General features: G+C 48.0%; 1 protein-coding gene and 1 long non-coding RNA gene across 7 annotated transcripts in view; one reads left to right on the forward strand and one right to left on the reverse strand.

Moving 5' to 3' along the window:
* Positions 1-24,985, forward strand: part of CXXC4 (CXXC finger protein 4) — a 133,220-nt gene that overhangs the window by 64,509 nt on the left and 43,726 nt on the right. For 4 of the 5 annotated variants that reach the window (XM_039550845.1, XM_039550846.1, XM_039550848.1 and 1 more), the window contains exon 1: positions 11,294-12,411. The exons of the other annotated variant lie outside the window; for it this stretch is intronic. In XM_039550845.1, the coding sequence (XP_039406779.1) occupies positions 11,338-12,411 (1,074 nt within the window). In that variant the 5' untranslated portion in view covers positions 11,294-11,337. Of the gene's footprint in view, positions 1-11,293; positions 12,412-24,985 lie in introns of those variants that run through there. 5 annotated transcript variants of the gene reach the window in all.
* On the reverse strand, positions 9,218-12,063 carry LOC120409885. 2 transcript variants are annotated; one of them, XR_005601756.1, is made up of 5 exons: positions 11,970-12,060; positions 10,370-10,573; positions 10,054-10,167; positions 9,537-9,737; positions 9,218-9,390 (listed from the first exon to the last, which is right to left on the reverse strand). It is a non-coding gene; the product is annotated as an uncharacterized LOC120409885 (long non-coding RNA). The 2 variants fall into 2 exon arrangements; XR_005601755.1 differs by having other exon boundaries at positions 9,218-9,737; positions 11,970-12,063.

A 24,985-nucleotide genomic window follows, 5' to 3' on the forward strand; every position in this document is an offset into this window, starting at 1 on the left:
TGCAGTAGAGACATGGCTTTACACTGTCTTAATGGGCCAACTGGCAATCCCTGGCACTGGAGAAGACCAGCACAGCCTCTATATTAATCTTGGATAGCATCATTTTGCCCTCAGGACATCAAATACTGCTGGCCTCTCGTAAGTCTGACCCACATCTTGTGATCAGGGCCAAGAAACACACATCAGTCTCAAATTAGCATTTTTCAGTGTCACAACCCCATTAGAATTGGCATAAACAAAAGCAAGAAGCACTACTTTCACCTTCCCACCTCCTGGCTTCCTCCTAGGATGGCTGTGGGCATAAAATGAAGATCATTAAAGAGGACTTTTGTATTAATGATTGAGTGTCTGTTACAGTAATCAGATAATGGCTATATCAGCTTTCATTAGAACTCTCAAGAAACCCATCTTTGCTATGCATGGTAAACTAATTTCTTCTAGATACTTTGACAACATTGTTGATTAAAGCCTTAATGTTCACTTTATATCTATAGGGCCAACTGGTTTTTGGTCAGTTTATTGCTTTGTGTAACAGCAAACCTGAATATTAAATGGGCTTGAGAAGCCCTAAGGAAAACTCCACATATCCAGTATGTGGAGTTCTACCCTAAAGTATTTGCATGGGTGTTATAGATAGATCGATAAAGAGAAAGACAGACAGACTTACATACAGTCCAGGTATAAAAAACATAACCCTGTTACTTGATCTCAATTATCAGCTAAAATGTCTTGGGCCATTAAGAATCAAGAGTAATAAAATAATAACATTAATTAACAATGGGCATTTGTGTCATCCTGCTTAGAGTAACACTTTTGCAACTTGGAATCAAGCAGATTCAGCAGAGCAGTGATAACAAACAAATGTTCAAGACTGAAGGTATATGGGTCCTTGTTCAGCTGGCTGATAAAATCTCCTGGTCTGCCTATAGCATGTTTTAACAAGATTTCTGCGCTCAGGGCTTTGTTTCTTCTGTTCCGCAGATGCAGTGTAAAGCAGGTGTGTGACTCCTCAAGGGGGCTAAAGTTACACCCAGAAAGGGTTGGAGCACTCAGTGAAACATGCCCGCCATTCCAAGCACGTAGCGCAGTGTGCCAGGAATGGCATGGAATCATGCCGGCACACCGGTGCACGAGTCAGAGGCGAGAGGGCTTTCTTTGGGGGCTCATCTCAGCAGCACAGCACCGGCTGCCGTGATAACAACTCTTGCTGGCAAGAGAGAGCAGCTTAAAATATTTGTGTGACAGCGCATTTGGACAGCGTTGCACATGCGTGAGAAAGGATAGCGATCTTGTTGAAACAAGAAAGTTTGCTCATGTCCCTTGTGGTGCCTTCTGTGTTTTGTTCTGCCCTGATTTTCTTGTTAAATCATCACAATACCGTTTATCCGTATTTCTTCCACTCTTACCAGTTTGTGGGGTTTTTGTGTTTGCTTTTCACTATGTTTATTCTTATTCTTCCTAAGTCCAGTAGCTCACATTTTGTTTCCATTTTTGGGATTGTAGGGTATTCTGACCACACATTGGCATCTGGAACATCATTTCCCTTTCCCAGCATCCTCTTTCTTGAACCTCTGGGTCCACAGCTGTAAGTAGGTGAATATTGAAAAAGCACTCAGGCAACTGGGGGTAACTGGTAAAATGATGGAAACTGGTAATATCTAAACCTCAGAAATTACCTTCTCTGTGAGACATTGCCTGCTGCTGAATGTCCTGCCATACAAAGAAGGTGTTTAGTTGTGGTCATCTAAATGCCAGACACTGTACTGTCAGTATCCAGCTATTTGCAGCATCTTTTAAACCCCCTGATGTGTGGAGAAGCCAGCTGGCCTCTGCACCCCTATTCGTCTGTAGATACCTCTGAAATCAGAGAAAGAAGCAGGTTCTGGGGACATCAGCAGAGGATCAACAGTACTCCTCTGGGGTCATCTGTCAGTCCTACACTGTGCAGCAGTGGAGTCCCATTTTTATGCTTTCTGACAGTAAAGCTGAAAGATGATTAACATGACCCCAGGGAACAGTAAGGGAAATGGCCACCCACTGGCTGTTGATGCTTATTGTAAGTCAGAATGATGGCCTATAGAAGGATACGAGTGCTTCTGGCACTGAGACCATCTTTGAGTCATGAGTGATGGTCATTCTTCCCAATGAAGCCTTAACCATAAATAGTAGTAGTATGTGAAATCAAGTATTTGAAAACATAAGCTTATTCCAGATTAGTCTTAACAGTGAAAGTGTGACAACAGATGAGGGGAGCAAAGCATTAACAAAACTGGATAGTAAAATATACATGTCTTTTGTCAGAGTGTGAGAACTGAGATGAAAGTAGAATCTCTGGCTATTTCAATGAGAAGGTAGCCAAAGCTATGCGACATCACAACTACAGAGAAAAGACTTTTCTCTAGAGAAAAACCCTACTCAAATTTTCCTTCCTATAGAAACTACCTGAAGCAGATACTACTTTTTCTTTTGTCGTTTTATGAGATACTGAAAAAGTTTGAGGTACTTGCTAATTTGGTTTCTTCCAGATGCTCTTCCAGACCAGCAGAACCTGTAATAGTTTGATGTAGCTATCCTGGGCATCCCAGGGCCACAGTCACAGCTCAGTGGTATGAGCTTGATTTTCATTGCTGTATTTTACCAGGGCTGTTTGATCACAGTTGTATGAAAACCTGCCATAAGATGACTGTCGTTCATCTGAAGATGGTGTTAAATTGATAAAACTCTGCTTTTTAAGTAACTCTTTACTCTCCCCAGTTTACTAAATGTGAAAGTGGAACTAGCTCATCAAAAACTTACATACGGAGGTAAAGCAAAACCAGTCACTTTTAAGACAAGTACCAAGATTCAAAAGGCAGCCAAGCCAAGGAAGTAGAACCTCCAGAATGTTTGCAACGGTCACAGACTAGGATCTAGATGATGCCTGAGTTGAGCTTACCCATTAAATCCTTACTCTACCAGTTCTGTACATACGTCTGATTGCATACTAGTCTCCCTGCGGGATTGTTTCCTCATTTAGTTCCTGGTCCATTCTCAGCGTGAGTCTTCTCTTCCTTCACACATTTGCCCCAACTCCACACAACCGTATTCCAAAACTGGAATTCCAAATTCCGTATTTCTACGGGTTCTCTCTGTGATACCTATGTGCTTCTCAAGCATCCATGAGTCAGTGTCCCTACTCTGGGATATCTTCTTTGCTCTGATAATCTGATAAGAGAGGTGTCTAAATTTGAATGCTCTGTGGCTGATGCTGACCTTTTGCTACTGTCACATCACTTAGCAGGGAATGTGTCTACAAGTGCAGGGAATGTGTCTACAGAGCGAACCTTATTCAAAGATCAGCCAGAATTAGACACGTCAGAGAATTTTTCTCTGTTGCACTTCTAGAAATTCTCTTGTGTGTGAACTAAGGTTTCTTTCTTATAGCTCAGAAATTTGTGCAATTTGGCCTAATGAGGTATGTTCATGATGACCAAATTTCAAACTTTTTTCTTCTAAGTGCAAAGGCATTACAGCTCCTTAGAAAAGTAGTTCTTAGATAGTTATTATTTTAGCACAGAAAGTGTGTTAGTTAAGAATGAGCTCTGAAACCAGCTGAATGGTTTTATAGAGTGCATACCTCTCAAACAGGGAACTTTTAGTTCAAAGAGGTAAAACTTGACAAATTGAGAAGTATCTGAAAATAGGGCCCAAAAGGAAAGAAAAACTGTCAGGCATCCTGAACTAGCAGCAGTGATTCAAACCTTTCTCACAGTTTTTTGGGGGACATGCAAGCCCTGAAAGAACAAATACACTTTCTGAGTAGCTGCCCCAGAGCAGTGTTGGTGCAATGCCATTTGAAAAAATAGAAGCCTTAGCGCTGAGGAGCCCAAAAGCTGATTAGGTGAACAAGCCCATGCTTACTGCGTACTGGCCAGGGAGTGCTTATTCTAAAGCCCCTTGTTAGTTGCTGGCATGACAGCTCTGGCTTGACATTTAGATTCATACAGTCTTCAGAGGGTAAAAGCCACTCCAGTCCCCCTCCAGTAACAGGCGGTTCTTAAGAACCATAAAGAAATGAAACTGTAGGACTTACGCATGGGCTGTCAGTCACAAGGGAGAGACACCTGGAGGAACTGAGTTGATCTAAACAAATCCAGGTGGTTCTAGTAGCCAGCTTTTCAGACCCAGATTTCAGAGCTCTCTGTCTGTGTCCTGTCAGAGTCCCAATATCGAGACAATGAGGATCCTGTGTGTTTTCTTTTTCCTGGGCACTGCTGTTTCTCATCTGGCAGCATCCTATCAAATGCAGAGCTGCGTTGTTGACTTGCATCTGTGACGGATCGAGCCCTCTGGGAGTCGGCATAATTGGAGATCAGCAATCTGGATTCCTGCCTAGGAAGCATCAGGAAAGCGTTTGTACCTGAAGCAGAATCAAACCATATTGAAAGTAATGGGAATGTTTAAGCTGTGATGACTTTTAAAAAAATCCCTCTGCTACATTATTTTAGTAAATATTTGTAGGTGTCTGTAATAGGGGGTAATTGCTGCATTTCCTTTGAAACTAAAGGAGAGCAGTTTTCAGTAATATTGGATAAAAGCAAGGAATTCTAATGGGTGGGTTTAACCTGATTTTTGCTGACAGATAGTGCTTTTCAGCAGTTCTCAGGTGTCTCTTCTTGCAGCACACAAAAACTAGTTTGTGCCTGGCTTTTCCCTTTACTGATACAAGAATTCCACAGTAGCTGGCAAGCAGTGAAGCATCCCCCTTTGTCAGGGAGCTGGGATGGCTTGCATGTGTCGAAATCAAGAGGTGCAGTTACGAGCGGGGTGAATAGGACGTCTGGCTGCAACTATGAGAAGGAGGAATGGTACATAGGTGCCAGCAGGAAGGTGAGCATCTACAGAGGAAGGAAGAAGGGAGGGTGCCTAGCACTTCTGTAAGTCACAGAGATGAACTGCAGCTCAGAGGGGTTGGGTTTGGTATCGTGGCAGTGCAAACAGACAGCTTTCAGGCTAGGTTGGAGCCCAGGTCCCAGAGAGTTCATGAAATAATTTGTATCTCAAAGGATGTTAAAGAGTTATGAGGGATTGCAGGCAATTGGGGTGCAGGTATGCTGTTATGGCTGTGGATGGTGTACAAGACATTTCCATGTCTTTTCACATGTTTGTTGCACCAATGAAGTAAAAAAGAATTTGGTTTGGGAATTTTGAGAAAAGTTTTGCATCTCTTCTTTAAGTTACCCGCATCTGAGAAGGGAAGGACTGTACATTCAGAGTGCCCACCAGACTGGTGCTAGAAGAAAGGTTGTGCTAGAAATGTGTTTCTACTTGAGGGTGGAAAACAGCTGAGCCACTATTCCATTTTCACCAAGGGGTGATGCACAGAGCTGGGGGCAGTTAAAGGGACATACCATTTCCATTTCAAGGTGGGACATTTCCTAATGAGAAAGTGAGGGGAGCAGAGGCAGCTACTTTTCCAGTCCCCATCCACAGTTTTTCTGTAGCGAAGGCCTACACCCCAACATTAGCCTGCTCAGGATGTGTGCCACGTGGACCACCCAGAGAACAGAGTTGCAGCATGTGCCATTTAGAGCTCTTGGCCCCAGCAGAAGGGAACCCAAACACAGCAACAGTCAGAGTCTAGCCCTGACAGTGGATCCATGAGTTTTAAGAGACTTAGGAAAAGAGCACAAAAAAGGAAAGAGTAATAATATTAGGAAAAAACCCCAAAACTCCAGCTCGCAGTCTGATGAACTGCTGCATCCCCCAAGGGCTTGCTTCACCTCCTTTTTCTAATCCTGGTGCAATGCTTATAATGCTTGATGGATCTGGGTAGGTTTACAGTGGTCACTTTGTAGATACACACTAGAGTCAGTAACAGAATGAACAAGAACTGAATGTGAGTTTCAGTTAGTTTCTTTTTTTTTTTTGCAACTTTCTTTCAGAACAACCTCAATATTTACAAAGGCAGGTCAGCTCCCATGTTCCCACATTACAACATACTGCTCTAGCTGCATTCCTGCTAAAAATGAAATAGGAATGGTTTCTGAACAAAAATCAGAGCCTGTGATTTTTAACTGTCTGTCCCTCCCATCAAAGCACAGATTATGGTGAAAAGATAATTGTAATTGCTTTCTTAGGACTCATCATGAGACAGTTGTAGCTACGTCACTGATAGATTCCTGAACATAACAGTCCTCCTCAGCTCCCAGGCTCAGGGCAGAATGCAGGATAAAACCAAACCCCAAACAAACAAACAAAAGTCCCCCAAACTCTTCTAAATGAAAGGTTTCAGGAAAAAGACATCTAAACTGGATTCCACACTTCCTCCCCAACACCAAAAAAGTGTACAACTTTCCAGGCTGGAGTAGAAAGGTTATATATAGCACTGCAATTTAATTCACATGACAATTAAAAAATACATGAAATGGTCTTCCTTATGCATGAGAAAAGATTATCAGAGTTTCCCCTTTTCCTCTTTTAGCTTATTAAAAATGTAACTCCTTCAAGAGTAATAAATTAACTCTGAAAGCATTGCTTAAGTAAGACACAGGTTGTGATTAAAGGAAGTTTGGAGTTCAAGAGAAGTCTGTGTTTGAAAAACGTCCTCAGTGTTTGGAGTATTGCATATGGCTTTTGACAACTAATTTGGGAGAAAAGTGGTACGGAATGAACCTCAACAGGAAAAGCTCTTGTTTTTTGTCACTTTGTGACATTACTGAAACACCGTTTCCCCTCATTTGTATTTTCCCCCCTATAAGTTTGTGTTAAAATGTATCAAAACAGAAAAGACTTTGAAAAAGGCAGAAGAACTGTCATAAAGGATGACGCTAGCTAGTCGGGAGGTTATGCTTTATTATGTAAATCCATGTTTGGGGGTATTTTAAAATGCATATCGTATGGTTAGAGGCAGGTAATTAGCTAGATAAACTATACTGCTTCCAAATAAAGCATACCAGTCTATAACATAAATGCCAGGGGCACAACTTCGTGTAGATCTGTGACCTACCTGATTGACCAAAACTGTCCCTCACCTGTACCAGTCAGTCTTACTTGATGGAGCATTAGCCACGAGGCTGCTGGTCCTTGCCAAACCCCACTGCTCAAATCCACCTTGTCTTGCTGCTCCTGGGAAAAGGTTCCTGCAGTGCTTTCCCTTGGGTAATTGCGTAGTGTTGAGCACCCTGAGCTTGAATTCAGTTTGGAGCAGAAGGAAATAAAACTTCAGTCTGCACATAAATCCTTCATTTACTTACATATAAAACCAATGAAACAGTATATTTTCCCTTCTTTTTCTGTAATTTACAAATGGTTAAAATTATTTTCCTGGCAGAAACATCCATTTCTTAACTGCTTAGTGCCCATGCTGGCAGCACCAGGCTGCAGCAATGGCTCTGTAAGTACCAGCACTCGCTCTGGAGGTACCAAGAGGAGCTGGATGAAGAACTTGCAATGCATAATTTATTCAGCGAATATAGGCCCTTTTTTGTGCTTGCAAGAACTCTGGGGAAGGCAGGTGGGCTTGGTTGGTTTTTTTTTAATAGTTTGCTGAAATTCTTTAAGGAATTGCAGTGTGTTTGCATGCAGTACCTGTACACCGGTGGCTTGTTAAGAGATGCGTTTTAATGTTGGCAGTTCAGGTGCGGGGTACACATGGCCTGCCCGGACAGGTGCCATGCAGCTCCTGGGCTCTGGCACCGGAAAAGGGCAAATGTTGGGAAAGCGCTTCTACTGAGTGCCAAGACACTTGGGGTAACATCCACGGTTCAGCCGGCTCCATCTCGCCTAAATATGCCTGATATCCGCAGCACCTCACGCGTCTGAAAGAAAATTACAGCGTGCGTGGGGGGTGGTAGTCATTAGAGATACGCAAACTACAGGCTGCGTGGCCGTGCGCCGGCCGGGGCACCGGCCTCCCGCTCCAGCCCGCCGGGCTGGGCCGGCCGGGGGGACCGCCGCTCCCCTCCGCAAACTTCCCGGGGCACAAAGTTTGCCGGCAGTTCCCCGCCCGCCCGCGGGGAGGGTGACAGGGCGCAGCGCGGGGGGCGCGCCCTCCCCGCCGCCCCCTCCCCTCCCCTCTGCGGCGCGGCGCGGCCCCGCCCCGCCGGCAGCCCCGCACCGGGCGGCCGCGGCCGCAACGCCCCCGCCGCCGCCCCCTGCGCTCCCCTCCCGCGGCGGGGGCGGCCCCCGCGCTGCGCCGCGGCCCGTGCGCGCCGCTCGGCGGCGGCCCCGCCAGCGCTCGGCGGCGGCGGGTGTCCGCATCCCTGCGTCCTCCCGGCGCGCTCCCTCACCTCGGCGGCGATCGCCTCCCGCCCGCCCCCGCCCTCCCCTCCCCCGCACCGCCACACGCACACGCACTCCCGGCGCTGTGTGCGAGGGCGGGCGCCGGGAGACGGGCGGCGAGCAGCGCGCCGGCAGAGGAGACCACCGCGCACACGCACACACACACACACACACGCACACTCCCTCGCGCCCGCCCTCCCTCTGTGCCTGCTCCTTCCTCGCCCCCCGCCGCCTCCCCTGCTCCCCCCTCCTCCTCCTTTCTCTGCAACGAGCGAGAGAGGGAGAGGGGGGAAAAAAGCCACTTACAGGTATTTGTTTAGTGGATCGGCGGCTTAATTTATCCCCCCCGGCCCCCCCACCCCACCTTCCCCACCGCCCCTTGCAGTTTGTTTACAAGTATCAAAGTTGTAATTGAGGAGCTGCCAAGGCACATCTGGATATTTTTCTTCTTCTTCTTCTTCTTTGTGTTAGGGACTGATGTGCAACTAATTAAAGGCAGACAGGCTGGTAGCGTCTGCACAGTCAAGCCCCCCCAAATAAAGAGCCTGGTAAGTGACTGGTTTGCTTTTCCCCCCTCATCTTTTCCCCCCATATTCTTCGCGGGTTTTGTTTTGTTTTTTCGGTTTTTGTGTGTGTGTTTTGGGTTTTAGTTGTGAGGGTTTTTTTAGGGGGGTGGGTTTTCTTTCTTTTTTTTTTTTTTAATTTTGTGGGATTGTCAGGGGCTCTTTTTTTTTCTGTTGTTCTTGTCCTCTGGGATCGTAAAAGTAGATTAATGCTAGACTTGGGCAATAAAAGGCGTCGCTATATTAATTTATTAATTAATCTGCACCCGCCCCTCCTCCTGAATGTTAAATATGACCTTTGATCTCTCTGTCTTTGGCAGAGCAGACATGCAATATTGAACGTGTACGGTCACATTTAGCTTAAGCAGGGACGGAATCACAAAGCCCGGCTAGCAATTTCTATTTATTTATTTCATTCGTGGAAAAGAGGGCGATAGTTAGAGGGGGAGGGAAATCAATAACTGCGTCTCGGGTACCCTTTTCATGCTCCGGAGATGCATCGATTAAACAATAATGACCCGCTTGGTGGGCACCATCATTTTCTCGCTGCTGGTGGCAATAAAGCCTGGGAAGGGATCGCGGAGAGAGAAAAGGTAGCCAGCGAGGGAAGGTTTTGTGGAGAGAAGCCAGTTTAATGCTGGGGGGAAAAGGGCAAGAAAACGCATATGACTTCTGGCATAAAAGGCTGAACGCTAACATTTTATTCCTTACCAGATGCGTGGCTTTCGTACACATGGCTGGCAAAACTAGTTTTATTGAGTAGTTGTTATCGAGGACATGCAGCTAGGTTTTCCTTTCTGGAAACGGGAGAGGTTTTTTTTTTTTCTTCTGCTGTATGCAAATCCTTCGCATCCCTCCAAGACGACGCTTAGCCTAGAGCTCTCCGGGGCAGCCTTTGTATTGCCACTAGACCTGTGAAGGCAGCGAGAGTCTGGGTTTTTCCCTGACGTGGAAACACAGAGGTGGCTCCTGCGAGCTCGGGGTCTTTTTTTTTTTTTTTTTTTCCGACGGAAAGACGCCCGCCAGTCCCCAGTGCAGCCGGGGGTGAGGTTCCTTCTGTAGATTTACGCTCCCTTCATCTGGATTTGTTTACATAAAGCCCGCTTTCAGTGCACGACGCTGGGAGAAGACGAAGTTTTTGCACTCGGTAGGTTGGGCTGCAAACGGTTCATTAATCTAATTATGATCGTAATTACCGTAATTGATAACCATTTTGAACTAAACATACCGGAGTCTGGAAACTAGACGTAGCCCCACGAGTGCCTCACGAGTGAGCGTTTCTGATCGATAGCCCTACATCAGAAAAGGTGCTGGAAATATCTGAACTATTCAGGTAGAGCATCTGGAAAACAAAGAGGCAGTGTTCATAAACTGAGGGCATTTTAAGTTATGCTTATGTTTGCTTTAGTTCGCGCAGGCTGCCATAATATACCTTCCTCACTGCCATGAACTAAAATACCCCCCTTCACCTCCCTGGGGGAGAAAGGGGCGGTGGGAAATAACACGGACGCCGTGTCCTTAGCCCCCTCCTAAACTTTCCTAACCTGAAGCAGAAAGCCATCTTTCCCCGATGAGGTCTAGTTCAGTAGGTACAGCGACCTGTCCTCCCGAGCGTTTCCGGGCTGTCTCTCGGCGAAGCCCCCTGCCCCGCGGCGCCCGCAGAGGGGCTGTCCCCGTCTCGGTGCGTGTGTCCCCAGCCCTCCCTGCGCAGCCTCCGGCGGCGGTGGCGGGGAATCCTCCCCGAGAGGCTGGGATAAATACTCCGTCGTTAGTACAGCTGCAGGCGCCGGGATCACAGGCTGTGAAATTGCTTGAGTATTTTTTTTTTTTTTGAAACCTAGCCCCGTGCCCCCCGCGGCCCGCAGGCAGCCCCCCCGTGCCCGGAGGCGGCGGGGGGGGGGGGGCCGGGGGAGCCGGTGCCGCCGCAACCAGCGCCCGGCGGAGCCAGCTGTGCCGGCAGGCAGCTAATGACCGCCGGGCTCAGAAGGACACCGTGGCAGCTGGCGGCTCCCTCCCCCACCTCCCTCTTTTTTCTTTTTTTTTTCTAATTCCTTTTATTTATGTTCCCCCCGCCCTTCTTCCCTGCCTTTTCATTTTTCCCGGTGCTGGTAGGTGGGCAGCTCCTGGTCCCCGTATCGTGTCCCCCGCCCCCACTTTGTCCCGGGACCGCGCTTGCTCCACCCGGGCCGGCGCTTCGAGCCCTCGGCCCGCGGGTAGGGCGGCGTGTGCCCCCCACCCGTGTGTGCTCCCCCCTCCCCCGGGGTGGCCGTGGGCGGCCGTGAGCGCCCCCCGCACGCGTGCACCCCCTCGGAAATGACTTTTTGTGTTTCAGCTGCGGCAGCTCCCGTGAGGATGCCGGAGGAACGGCTGCCCGGCCAAGCACCGACCGCGGGGATGCGTCCGGAGGAGGAGGAGGAGGATTAAGCGACCCCCCCCCCCCGCCCCGTCCCTCTCCCCCGGCCCCCAGCCCCCCCGTCCCGTCCCTTTCCGCCGCCCCCCCGCTCCGGCCACCATGAACACCAACGTGTGCGTGGAGAGCGGCCCCAACCCCGAGGCGCCGGGGCTGCCCAAGGACAGCCACCTGCCCGAGGGGGCCCTCAACAGCCTTGTGGATTACAACTCGGAGATGGAGAGGTACCGCTCCTTCGCCACCTTCTACAAGACCAACGGCGGCGCCTTCCCCCAGGCGGCCAAGATCGCCCGCATCACCACCCCCATCTTCCCCAGCGCGGCCGCCGCCGCCGCCGCCCGCATCGGCATGTCCCCCTGGAACTGCGACACCGCCACGGCCGCCGCCGCCACCGCCATGCTCTGGGGCAGCGGCGGCGGCGGCGGCGCGGCGGGCGGCGCGAGGAAACCCTCCTCCTCCTCCTCCTCCGCCGCCGCCGCCGCCTCCGCGGCCGCCGCCGCCGCCTCCTCGCTGCACGCCGGCAGGGGCGGCATGCACCACCGGAGCGACTCGCAGCGGCTGGGCAAGCCCGGCTGCCCGCCGGCCGAGCAGCCCGCCCTGCCCATGGCCAACGGCAACTTCCTCTCCACCCTCGCCCCCGAGCACTGCCGGCCGCTGGCCGGCGAGTGCATGAACAAGCTCAAGTGCGGCGCCGCCGAAGCCGAGATCATGAACCTCCCCGACCGCGTCGGCACCTTCTCGGCCATCCCGGCGCTGGGCGGCCTCTCCCTGCCCCCCGGGGTCATCGTCATGACGGCCCTGCACTCCCCCGCCGCGGCCTCGGCCGCCGTCACAGACAGCGCCTTCCAGATCGCCAACCTGGCGGACTGCCCGCAGAGCCACGCCTCGGCCTCGCCCGCCTCCGCCCTGGGCGCCGCCGCCGGCGCGGGGGGCGGCGGAGGCGGAGGCGGTGGCGGCGGAGGCGGAGGGGGGGCCGGTGGCACCGGCGGCGGGGCCGGGGCCGGGGCGGGCAACCCCGCCAAGAAGAAGCGGAAACGCTGCGGGGTGTGCGTACCCTGCAAGCGGCTCATCAACTGTGGAGTCTGCAGCAGTTGCAGGAACCGCAAAACGGGACACCAGATCTGCAAATTTAGGAAATGTGAAGAGCTTAAGAAAAAACCGGGCACTTCGTTAGAGGTCAGAGGAGATGATTTCTTTTTCCCCAGCCTCCCGCCATCCCTCCTCAACCCCCTGCCCCCGCCCCTCCAGTGCTTCTTGTCTAGCTTCAAGATGCAGCATCCCTTCTCCGAGGCCTCCTTCAGGCTCTGAGGGAGCCCCCGCCGCGGGCGCGGCTCCCCGCGGCGCGGCCCCGCCGCCCGCCCCTCTCCGCCCCGCAGGGAAGAGAAACGCCGCCTCCCGCGGCGCCCCGCCGAGCCGGGCCCCGGCCGCTGGCCCCCGGCCCCGGGCCGAGGAGGGACGGCCGGGGGGCGCCGGCCCTCGCCCCGCCAGCTCGTGGCTGTTTCGGAACGATGCTAACCTGGTTTACCTGCCGTGCTGTTTCCATAAGACTGCTGGCTCTCTGGTTCTTTTTTCTTTTTCTTCTTTTTTTTTTTTTTTCCTTATTTCTCTCTCCCCCTTCCCCCCCCCCCCCTTTTTTTTTTTTATTAATGGCAATCAAGACGATTCGGGGCAGTTTGTAGGAACGGGGAGGTGGGAAAAGGAAAGTTTTAGCTGAACATCAGGATCTCGTTGTCAGAAGTTCAGGGAAAGCAATGGCAAGTTCATCTCCAGGCTGGCTGGTAGCAGTTTGTCCCAGACAGACAACGGGCCATGGAGCCCAGTAGTAGGTGAAATGCACCCCAGTGATCTCTGTGGCAATGTCTTTCTTGAAATAACCTGCTCGTGGTGTATTAAACACAATGGAAGAATAGCACAGGTATGACTGAACTGTATGCACGGTTATCTTTACAACATTTCCTCGGAACTGACAATGTATTGTGTTCCCCAAAGCTGTAACAACAGGTTTTCAGTTTTGCTAGACGTACGAGAGACAGGCAGATCCCGTGTCGCAGACATTTCGGTTACTGTATTGGGTGCGACAGACAATGGGAACCAAAATAGACAACCGTGAGGAAAATGGCAATTGGATGGTATCGTTAGGGGAAAGAAACAAGTGAGAGAGAAGACTAGTAATCATACTTAATCCCTTGTCATTATTAAAATTATAGTGTTGCTGGTTCGACACACATCTCGGATGTGTCTGAGGGTGTCGGGGATGATGGATTTAGTACAGAGGAGTAGTGTGTGGTGGGTGACACCAAGATTTGTAGTCACAGAAATCAGCAACTAAGTGAGAAATTGTAACTTCCTTCTGTGTGTGTGTGTGTATGCCTGTGCATGTTTGCATAGTGGTTTATTCCCTTGCTCATTGCTTGCAGGAGCTCTCTCCAAGAAGAGATGGGATGAGGGATTCCAGGGAAAAAGCAACACTTAGAGCCAATTAATTTGTTCTGTGTTAAATAAATTGAGATAATAGTGTTGGTATTGACACGGCCATGGGACAAAAGCAACATTTGGGGGTTAACTGACATTTGGCTGATAGCATTAACTCTTTCCTAACCAGCCTCATCAAAACAACTAATTAATTCCTTCTTGCAAGAGTGAACTGTCCTTGCTATACGTTTAATTTGTAGCTCTGCATCCTTTTAGCTCTATTTTTGTGAATGGTAACCCAGCATTGCTAAAGCAAAAACCAGGATGGATTTCCTGGTGGATAGAACCTAGACTGGGTTTTCAGCTCTTGTTTTTCTCAATAATATGTTTTTGTTGGTTTTGTAGCAAGTTTGCAACAAGGATTGCTAACACCCTTGTCTGTTAATGCTGAGTACAACCTAAAAGAGATTCCCTGAACCAGAGGTGTGGAGAATTCCCCCCACACGACCTAGCACTGAGAGTGCCTTTGTGTGCCAGGTCATTAGGCTTGCAAACCAGGGGGCTGCTGGGATTTAATGTTTGTGATAAATGATAGGTTCTGATGGCTTATCGATTTGTGCAGAAAGTGAGCTATCTCTGGAAGAAACGAATTTGTACATTATCAGATCTTCCTATGGGTTTGTGTGCATCTCTAAGCACATTTCCAGAACTTCCCTGGCTCCTGACAAAGGTGTTTGGTAGTGTTAAAAACTTTTCAGGCGTGCTATGAGAATGCCTCCCTTTAAAATTGTTTAACCACTGTGACTAGTAAAACCCATTCTTTAATTAGCCACTTGTGTGCTCTCGTAACCACCTGCCTTCACTTCTTTTCTTCATTCTCTCTTTCCCCCACTCGCTCTCTCCTGTTTCTGCTCTGTGAGATACGTAAACACAAAAGCTCCGCTGCTGCTGTACTGTGACTCGAAGGAAACAGGTTTCTCTTTCCAGCTGTCAGTAAGGCATCACTTCTCTGCAGGTCATGGCCCATCACAAAGTTTTGTCATGGGATGTGGCTAATATCTTTACAGAAATGTGGTTTGTCAGTAGGAGAGGAAGAATAACTTGCTTATATGGTTGTTTTTCTTGTCTTCTTTATTCTTTATGAAAAATTTATTTTAACTAATAAAGTGACAGAAGGGCTGCCTACAGCACAAATGCACAGCAGTGCTCTGGCTGTATGGCCACCAGCTGGGTGTCAGAGGGTGACAGGGCCTACACGAGGGCACTGTGGCAGCAGGATTGGTATTGGGAGTGGGCAAGGGCAGCCCTCCTGCGAAGTGAGTGGCTGGAGCGACTCATTTGGCCTGTGCTCCTGGGGAGTCCACCACTCTGCGTGGATGATCCCCTGGCACCTCGGTAGGCACACTCCCATGGAAATGCGTCGAGGATCGAGGGGCTCACATTCCACTACACACTTACATGATTCGTGAATTGTGCTCAACAGCAGCTGCAAATTTCAGGGGTGATTTATGGCAGGGGGTGGCACCATGTTTAAAAACAAATGAAAAATTAGAAAAATACCAATAAACCGTAAACTGGCTGATCCCACAGAAACCATTTCTCTCTTTTTCCTTTAAATCTCTACTACTGGTGCAATGAAGGCATAGGTTATAACTCTCAAAGACAGTACATGGAGCTGAAGACAGATTCACGTGAATGGTTTCCAGTCCCTGACCCTTGCATTTTTAATGGAATGCTTCTCGCCCAGCTTTTTTTTTTTAAACACTTGAATTCTTTTTTCCTACTTTCCTTGTACTATTTTCACATTAAAAGTGTCCCAATGCTCTAGTATTTTTCATAGAATGTTATTATTACTAGGAAATTTTATGTACAGCAATAATAAATCTATAAAAATCAGATTGACGTCACGTTGCACGCTGCCTACTTGTGTATGTATATTTTGTGTTCATTCAGATTTACAGTCGGTTTAAAGAGACATAATCTTTATTTACCCATAGAGACTACTTATTTTCCTTTGATTGGTGTACATGCCTGTAACTTCTGCTGCAGGTTATGACGATTAGGTGCCTGACGATGGTTTGCATCCTTCTCTCTTTGAAGTGAACCCCATTCAGTGTACAAATCTCAGTTGACCCAGTCCTCATTTTCGTTAGCATGACAGCAAGTTCAGGTAGAGAGGCTGGCTTGCATTGGCAGGGGCTGAAGTGTCCTGCCAAATGTGAAATATCAGCTGTTTAGGCATGCTGTCACCATAGTGGGCACTGCTTGCTCCCTTTGTAGCAGCCCAGCTAATTGATATGTGCACTATTAAAGTGAGCGTTTGCATACCAACCTGATTGAGTCAATACCAGCCTCCAAATCCGAGGCATCTCGCTGAGTTGCATTTCAAGCCAGTGGGATTTTGAGATGGCCTTCTCCAGGGATAGGTTGTGATGATTGATTTCAGCAGGAACGGCGTCTGATCCTGAAAGTCTTAACACCATATGGCATTGCCACGAGGGAGAGAGGCTGCGCTGGCAACCTCCGAACTTGCACTCCGTGTTGTGGTAGCGCGTGCGAGCGCTGTTAAGGGAAGACTGCTGAGCTCTGTGGATAGGGGTCAATTAGTAGGGGCCTCAGAGGAAGCAATTTCCCCGCTGTCTATCTGGCTTTAAATTACATGCACAAGTTAAGTGACGGCATGATGGAATTGAGTAGTGGTGAGGGGGAACTGTAAAGGCTGATAAGAAGCAGGCGGCTAACACGATCCAACGGGCTAACTGGAAGGTGGGAAGAAAGACCACCTTGTAGTTCGCGTTGCTGTTCATCACTAAACATCAGCAGTGCTGCTCTATGATAGGCTGTCTCTCCTGCCTGCCACTGCCTCGTAGCCCTCCATCTGGCTGAGGCTCCCTGTGTGCATGTGTTAAAATACTTTGCAAAAGGGCAAAAAAGCAGTCCTTGTTCCTGGGCGTTTACAGCTGGAGCAAGAACTGCAGTCCCCCCTGAGTGCAATTTATGTTGGCATTGGCTGCAAAGCCCTGATCAGCCCTGAATGCAGTTTTTTCCCCTCTTTCTTTCTTGTTTGTGCCCTTGGTGCTTTGCCAGGGTTCTCGTGTATTTTCTGTTCCCAGGCCCGAGCCTGCAGGGAGTCTGCCTGGTGCTGGAACTGGCTGCTAGCACCATAAGAGAACCCTCACTGGGTGACTGTGATGCTCTTCGTGGGGCTTCCAACATGGTGCGTGATCCTGCCGTGACAGTGTGAGCAGGGAGGGGAGGAAGTGAGAGGCAGGGCAAAATCTGAGCTTTGTTGAACATTTTGCCATGAGATTTTGTCACTTTCATTCAGATACTGCATGTCTGGGATAAACAGACCTTCAATGATGAGTTTTCCTTTTGACCTCTGGCCTTTTGACACCAGGCCTCCTACTGCCACCTCCAGCAGAGACCAGATCAGCTACATCTTTGCTCAGTAGCGCCTGATCTCTGCTGCTCGGAAATCTCCTTGAAGGGCGTTGACTTTCTGCGTTAGGTTCACATCTTGCAAGGCAGGAATGTGCTGCAGCTGTTGGGGGATGTGGGGTAGAGGAAGATGTTTAGAGCCCAAAGGAGTCAAAAATGTGGTCTCCTTACAGTTCTGACAGATCACTGAGTGCGAGTGATTTCGTCTGGTATGTGGTTGGATGGTGCCTGGTTTACTGTGTCATGTGTTGTTGTTTCCCTTTCCCCGTGTGAGACTTGCAAATGAGAGAAAGTGCCCAAACCCCATGACATTACTGTTCAGTTTAGAGTATAAATGGCTGCTTGATATTCTGTAGGTTGTTAAGGAGGGGGGCAAAAATGAAGTCTCTCCTGCCTAAGAAAATCTCTTAGTGGTGGGATTTGGTACTGAACTGAACAGAATTTCAAGATATTCTGCAAAATTGTAAGCCAGTCAAGGACTTAACAGCCTCTCTCATACAAACACTGCTTTCTACTTGCATTAAAAATTGCTTGCTTTCAATCATTGAACTATGATTGTTTGCTAGTGAAATTGGCCGTATGGTTGTGGTGGTTCTGAATTTTGATTGCACTGTGTAGTTCTTTGCATGGTTTTCTAAGTACTAGTATTGGTTATGCACTTGGGGCATCAAGATTCTGTGCCAGACTCTGGATTTCAGTGTTGTGACTGGTTAGTCTGGTTTTTTAAGCTGACATAATGAAATCTCTATGTATTGTTTAGGCTGGGCAAGCTGCATGTGTCATGAGAAAGATGATGAATGAGGGTGGTTTGGGGTTTTTTTGAGCAGTAATTAGCATAATAAGTGTCCTTTTCTTTTCTTTCCTTTTTTTCCCCCCCAAATCATCTAGGTCACTTTGAACTAATATTTCAGTTAGAGGTGCATAAAACCATCATGACTTGGAGTCCTATGCCAGCTACAGGATGTTTGGAAAATCTTTTCCAGTTCTGTGTTTGTACAAATTGCTGTAGACTATACACATCATGCCTGATTCATATGAATAGGGAGACTTTGTTTAAGTTGGTAGATATGTGAATGTCATGTTATATACCACTGATTAGGGGTGGGTAACAGTGAGGAACAGTCTCAATTTTTGTATGCTTGTCCATGTGTGTTCATATTATCAGATTTTGGGGTTACTTTCCATGCAATTCTGTTTGCTAAGTGCACACCTAACACCTTTACTGAAGTCAGGGAAGATCTTGCTCACTTGGAGAATGGATTAGGATGTCAGCCAGCAATCTGTTGGTACTGGGGAAAGAAAAGGAACAGAAACATTTTTGGGTTTTTTGGTCAGAAAGCAACATCCTGGTACTGCTTTTTGGGTTTTAAAAGAAAAGTGCCCTAGAGAGTTAAAAAAAAAGGTTGATATTAATTTCTGTATGCTGTGTCATGCATTTATGCATGGCAATGACGAAGAACAGGTCTTTTCCAAATATCCTATAGATTTGTATTGTTAAAAAAACTAGCAGTCTTCCAGCTCTTAACATGCATGCATTTTAAGGGTTAGGCTTGGTGAAATAATTCTAAGCAAACCTAGAAGGTACACCTTAAAGACTCATCAAATACAGCATAATCCTTTTGATCACTGGTTGCAATGGGAAATGGCTGCTGCTTGCATAGGGAAAGGCTTTAAGATAAGCTTTTTGGATGTAACCTGAGTGAGTTGGGAGCAATAAGTAACTCGTGTCACTGTAGCCTTGGTGGCTAACAATTCCTAAGTCACCATGTGCTTAAAAACTGGCAGCAGACACCATGTCTGCTGAGGAGTACCACCACCCAGGGAAGGCATTTCTCTGCTTCTGCAGTGTCTGTGTTTTTGATAGCTCATCTGCTCGGATAATCGTACTGAACCACAATGTCTTGAAGCATGCAGTTTCCTTTGACGCTTTTTTTCCTACTTGAGAGCCCTGACTGCATGTTTGTCTTCTCTCTTCTTTTGGGTACCTTTATTGTTTTCTGCAGTCGTATCTTGTTCAGTCACATGCAAACACCTGTCCTGAAACTGAATTACTCTGCGGTGTAATCTAAAGTCATCCCCCTTTTCAGCATCCTGTGCTTTCTGTTGTGTGTTGAGTTATGTTGCACCGTGCTTTCGATGCAACAGCCATTTAATAATGTTGAAGCCTTAGCTCTGCAGGGGCTAAAAAGATCCCAGCAGGCTTGTTAACTTCTACTCTCAGACATTATGGGAAATATTTTCTCCTCCCTGGAACTCTTCGGCATCCTCTTAATTAACACTATAAAAATCCATGGCCAGGTATGCGTGAAGCCTGCTTAATTTTTATGCAGTTTTCCAGAGTTTCTCCATTCCTTCCTATTTAACCAGACACTGGTGCCAAGTGAGATATGAGAATGTAAAAGGAATAAAGGCAGCCTGGGTCATGCTGGGTACTGTGTTCTTGTCAGGCAGCATACTCATCAAGTGCCTTTCCCTGACTCACACAGGATCTTACTTTTTCCCTGCTCTACTCAGTATTTTTCTTTATCTCAATCTCTGAAGTGTTGGGCATTTTAAAACTTTGCACCTCTCCTTTCTCAGGACAGTATTCTTTTCTGCTCCAGACTGTTGTGGTCATGGTGTCTGTTGTACTTCTATGTAGGATCCCCACTAGCTGGTATCAGACTTCATTTGACTGGAAGTTATTTGTACAGAGATGAGAGAGGTTATTCACTGGTTTAGGAAGTGGAGAAGCAGTATTAAAATTTGAGGTGGAGGGAAGAACTTAATAAATACTGGAAAATGGGGGGAATCCAAGGGCATTCAGGATGGATATCACTTAAGATGAGGGCAGAGGAAGAGGAAAGAAGAGCTGCAGAGTGCTCAAACAGAGGAGGATTCCAAAGTGGCTGAAGGTTGGTTATAATGTGTGAAGCCTCAGTGAGGGGGTGCCTGCTCCTCCACAGGGATGACTCAGTTACCATGGGACAGACTGAGCACTGAAGGATGCAGTGGTAGGGCTGAAGATGCAGTGACATCTCCCATGCTGAGAAGAGCATGGGGTGTATTTGCTGCTCTGAGTAATAAATTAGTATTCAGGTGAGGCAATTGAAGAGCTCACCAGTAACCATCTTCCCAAAACTTCTGCAGGGGAAGGCTAAGATTTCATACAGCTGAAGGGAACCTTGATGAGGGAAAGCAGGGCTTTCCCTGTGCCCTTGTTGATATCATAAACCAGTTTCTTTAATTAACTTTTAAAAATTGACTGGAATTTATGGAGAGAATTTGAATATCAGGGTGAGCATTTGGTATGGGTGGAGTCTTGTGATCCAAACAAGTTGTTCAAGAAGTAAGGAAATGATAAAGGCATACATACAGAAAAGCCAACAGATGTGAAAGAGAGAGGGGAGGAAAGGAAAGACTGAAAATGATGATTTTTTGCATAAGGACTTGGCCTTAAAGGTTTCTCTGGTGGTATGTACTTTGTGTCCTAGGAAAGCTGGAGCATGCTGACAGCACGTCAGTCTGCACTATGTTAACACAAAGAATTTGCCCCATTGTCATGACAAAGAGACCCCAAAACAGCTGCAGTTCAGTAACATCCATCCTTCACATCCTAACTGTGGTGGGGGATTGGAGATTGAGTGCAGCAGCCTTTGGCAGTTACAGGCTTGGAAGAGAGCTGAAGCGCACTCGTAATCTGTGTAGAAGCTACAAGGAGGCAGAGTGAGATTACTGTGGGGCAATTAAAGAGGTTGGAAACAGAAAAGGAGAGGCAAGGAATATACATTTTTAAGGATGTGATCTCCAAAGCAAGTAGTATTAGTAGAAAAAGGCTTTTTGTTTTAGAGCGAACAAAAGAGAAGAAAAGTATATTTGGAAGGGTTGTGGGTATGACCCACACGGGAGGGGGTGGGAGAGCACTTGATGACACCACCCTAGTAATGATGTAAAACCCATTCCCTCTAAGTCACCAGTTCATCTGAGCTCTGGGAGGTGGTGAAACGGTTGGCTGGTTGCTTGGAAGCTGATGTAGAGTAAGTTGGAGGTCAAAGTCCAGTGGAGGTCACAGTGTCATGAAAACAATTACTGAGATGTGTCTTAATTGTCATCCTTGAAAATTTTAGAAGGCACACCTGAGAATGAATGGAGTTCAGAACCATTTACAATCTATTAACGTTTCCCTCGCTAGTCAGGAATTGTGGTGACCTGTTGTGTAAGAGTTTGTGTTGCTACTCCTGTTCCTGCATTGAGTCAGAAAATACATGGTGCTCACCTTGATGCTTGGCTACAAGAGAACCAAACTGGCACCTGTGATGAGTCTTAGGTATTGGCTGATTATACTCCCTCAGCTCAGATACCAAGAGCTGTGCATTTGAGTGATGTATTTCTGTATTTCTCCATTTCTCCTTCCTTTTTTTTTTTTTTTCTTTTTTGCAAGCTTTGCAGAAAAAGAAACAAGCAAGCAGAGACCAAGAATTTAATGGATATATTTTTCACTGGCTCTTTTATCAACAGCATATGAAAAATCCCAAAGGACAGAAGCAGTTAGCTAACCAATGAGGCATCATAGCTGATTTTAGGTTCCATGCAGGAGAAAAAGATATTGAAGCCCCAGCAGCTCAGGGGGAAAGAGATTTAAATTTAGGTTTGGTACTGAGAAACGTGCCTCTCCTCTGCTTGGAGACCAGTCTGTAAGAGATTACTGTACCCCAGGGCAGCAGTTTGGAGGATGATAGAGATGTCAGCCTGTGAGTGCAAAGACTTGTACCACTGGATGATGAACCAGCAGGGATTTCTCATTAATGGAATGAATGTTAACAAGAATAATTCTGTTTTGTGAGCTGGTGTGTGTGGGAAGGATAAATGATAGGGGCTGATGGATGGTCTTCACAGAGATTTGATTAGGGAGAAGGTGAATGGCAGTGTGTGTGTGAGAGAGGGGGAGGTGTATGCACATGGTACACACATTGCAGAAGGCAGGCACACTTCTACTTGATGATGTCTGACAGAGAAATCAGCAAAAATAACCAGACAGGTCCTAGGTGAAGCTGAGCACTGGTGCGAATATTTCAATTCAGTGTCTTGTGCATTGTAGGATCTTGGGTGTTATGTTGCATGGTGGTAACAAACCTGTATTCAAGAATTTCTCGATAAAACTTTCATCAGTAACAGAGCTTTCTGCTTTCTGCTAATAAAACATTTGACTAGTGGTATTAATTCCCGTAGTCAGTATGGGAGCACTGAATGACACCTTTTCTGACCTGCTTAGCATCATTTTTTGCTCTGAAGTAACACGCTTAAAGCTTGTATGAGCCCTTCCTGGTTCCTGAAAAAGCAGGAGACAGGCCAGACCTACTGGTTGAGAGGCCAGGGAGGCAGAACCAATGGAAACAATCCCTCATCCTGCCTGAGGCCTTCATATGCTGCTGGAATGCAAATAATAAATGAAAAAAGCAAAATAGGCACATAAACTGAGTAGGCACTCCAGCAGACTTAGCAGCTCCACGCTCAGGTACAGAGGTAGCTGAAAAACTGAAGGAACTGCATGAAGTGCTCGAGAGAGACGTAGAAATAGGGAAAGAAACGTGAATCCCTTTGACAGTGAGATGTGGGAGACCCAACCCGAAAAGCCAAACCTCTGATACCTTCCCCGCTGCCTTTGCCAGGAAGCCATTAGGAGCCCCCGGCTGAGGCCGGAGCGTGGCCAGCTGGAACTCAGCTGCAGGGTGGCAGATGGCAGGAGGAGTTCCCGACCCGGCTGGCCCGCCGCTGCCAGCCCCGCGTGCAGGATGCCAGGCGCAGGGAAGCCGGCGGCCAAGCCGGCTGCTCCCCTCGGGAGCGAGCGAGACGGCGGAGGTGGAGACTTGGCTCTGTCCCTCGGCTTGCTGGCCAAAAGGGCTGCGCTGGCACAAGGGAGGGAGTGTGCTGGAAGGCGTCTGCAGCCAGTTACTCCCAACCTGGGAGGGGATGGGCAGAGGAGATGTGTTCCTTTCCAGAGCTCTGCCTGCATCCGTGTGCTGGTACCCTCTGCGCACCGTCGCAGTGCTTAGTGACTCGAGCTGACCCCTGGGGGTGATAAGGCCCGTGGTGGAGCATGTGAGCTGCTCTCCTTAGAGCTTTAGGTGATGCTCGCCGGCAGAGTGAGGAGCTCCAGGGGCTCCATCACTAACAGTTCCTGGGACTGAGCTGTTTCTTCTTTGATAGCATTAGTTTGGATTCCTTATGATTTCTATCTGTAGTTGCCATCTGTTTTCCCCAATGCCATTACGCATTTTTTCAGATCAAGACCCCATTCCCCCAAATTCAGTCTCATCTATATAATGGAAAAATAGTTAATATATAAAATAAACTGTGGTGAGCAGTGAATGTAAATGAGAGACACCTTTGCTCCTTTTTTATCCTGTGGAGAAACCCATTACTCCTCTGACTAATCCTATTGATTTGGCTGGGGAGCTATGGCCTGCTGCTGATGTCAAGTCCAAGTGGCAGGATCTGGCTGTACAGTGGCAGGTCTCCGTGGCCATTGGCACAAATCCTTTATTCCCCAGCTGATTCCACTGAAATCTCCTGAGGTTACCTCTGAGCTATTTGAGAAGAGCTGGGTTTTCAAACCGTGACCCTGATTTAGGAGTACATGTTTAAAATTTCTACTTGTGATGTCCTGTGGCAAAGGTTTACTTTTCACTCGGTGGAGCTGGCGGCAGAGAAAGTCAAATGAGTTTTCCTAATCTGGTATGTTCTAAATCTGGTTTGTCTCAAATACAGCCTGAGAGATATGCAGCACAAGTGGAAAAATAACTGGCAGCACGCAGATGCGTGTCCTCTCAGAGCAAATAAAGCTGACTTTTAAAATAAATGTTAAATCTCATCCCTGGTATGAAGGGAGACAGGCCAGTAGCTCAGGTATGGGGAGAGATATTTTAAGGTGGGCTGTGGAAGAAAGCTCACCACCAAGCTTCTGACCCAGCATACATGTCCCTTTTTATCTGCTAAGTCCAATCATAAGCTTGTTATTAGAGGACATCTGTTACTGCCTGATAACACGTACAGCAAGCAGGAGCACAGCGTTGGTGGGCAGCCAGGGATTTTGGCAGCTGTGGGGAGCGGCAGCTTCGTGGACTGTTTCACACCTCGTCCAGAGCTGGGGCAGCACATCCGTCCCGTGGGCCTGTGGCTGGGTGGGAGGATGCCAGGAGTTTGAGGCAAGGGCTATTCCTGCACGCAGCTCTCCTGTGCCAGCTGGTGTGCACATGTGCCAAAGCCTCATCCACTCATCCTCCTGCAGCCGCAGCTGGCCCCCTCGGTGCCGGGTCAGCGTGGTGGGTCTGCTGGCATTCCTCCAGGACAGGCAGCGGAGCAGCTGGGAGAAACGTGCCACATGCTGGGTTCTGCTTTTTCCTTCTGCATTTCCAGGGGATGCAGTTCACACACTACTTTCTTGCCCCCAAGCCTCCTTGCCTGAAGAAAAACATTCAAGGAGACTCTGTGAGCTGAATCTGAGCATCATGAGGTTTTCCCCACAGTCATTGCTGTAGGTAATGTATATTTATGAGCGGAACAAAGTGGGCTGCAGATGCTTTGAAAGGCTGCTTTCCTCTCAGGGTGGCTTAGTATTTAGGCAAGTAAGGAAGGAGTGGAGATGCTGTCCAGACTGCATTCAACAGTGGCAGAGCAGGCTGGTGCAGGAGAGATGGCATCTTCCAACCGCCTTCCTGTGTGTCATCAGGGGATGCTGATGCTCTGTGGTTCAGGAGATGGTGTTCCTTCCAGTATCTAGAGGGAGCCTACAAGAAAGCTGGAGAGGGACTTTTTAGTCCCTCTTAATAGTGGTAGGAAAAGGAGAAATGGCTTTAAACTGAAAGAAGGTAGGTTTAGATTAGATATTAGAAAGAAACACCTTATAGTGAGGGTGATG

This window comes from Corvus cornix, chromosome 4, assembly GCF_000738735.6.
Source record: "Corvus cornix cornix isolate S_Up_H32 chromosome 4, ASM73873v5, whole genome shotgun sequence".
NCBI classification, from domain to species: Eukaryota; Metazoa; Chordata; class Aves; order Passeriformes; family Corvidae; genus Corvus; species Corvus cornix.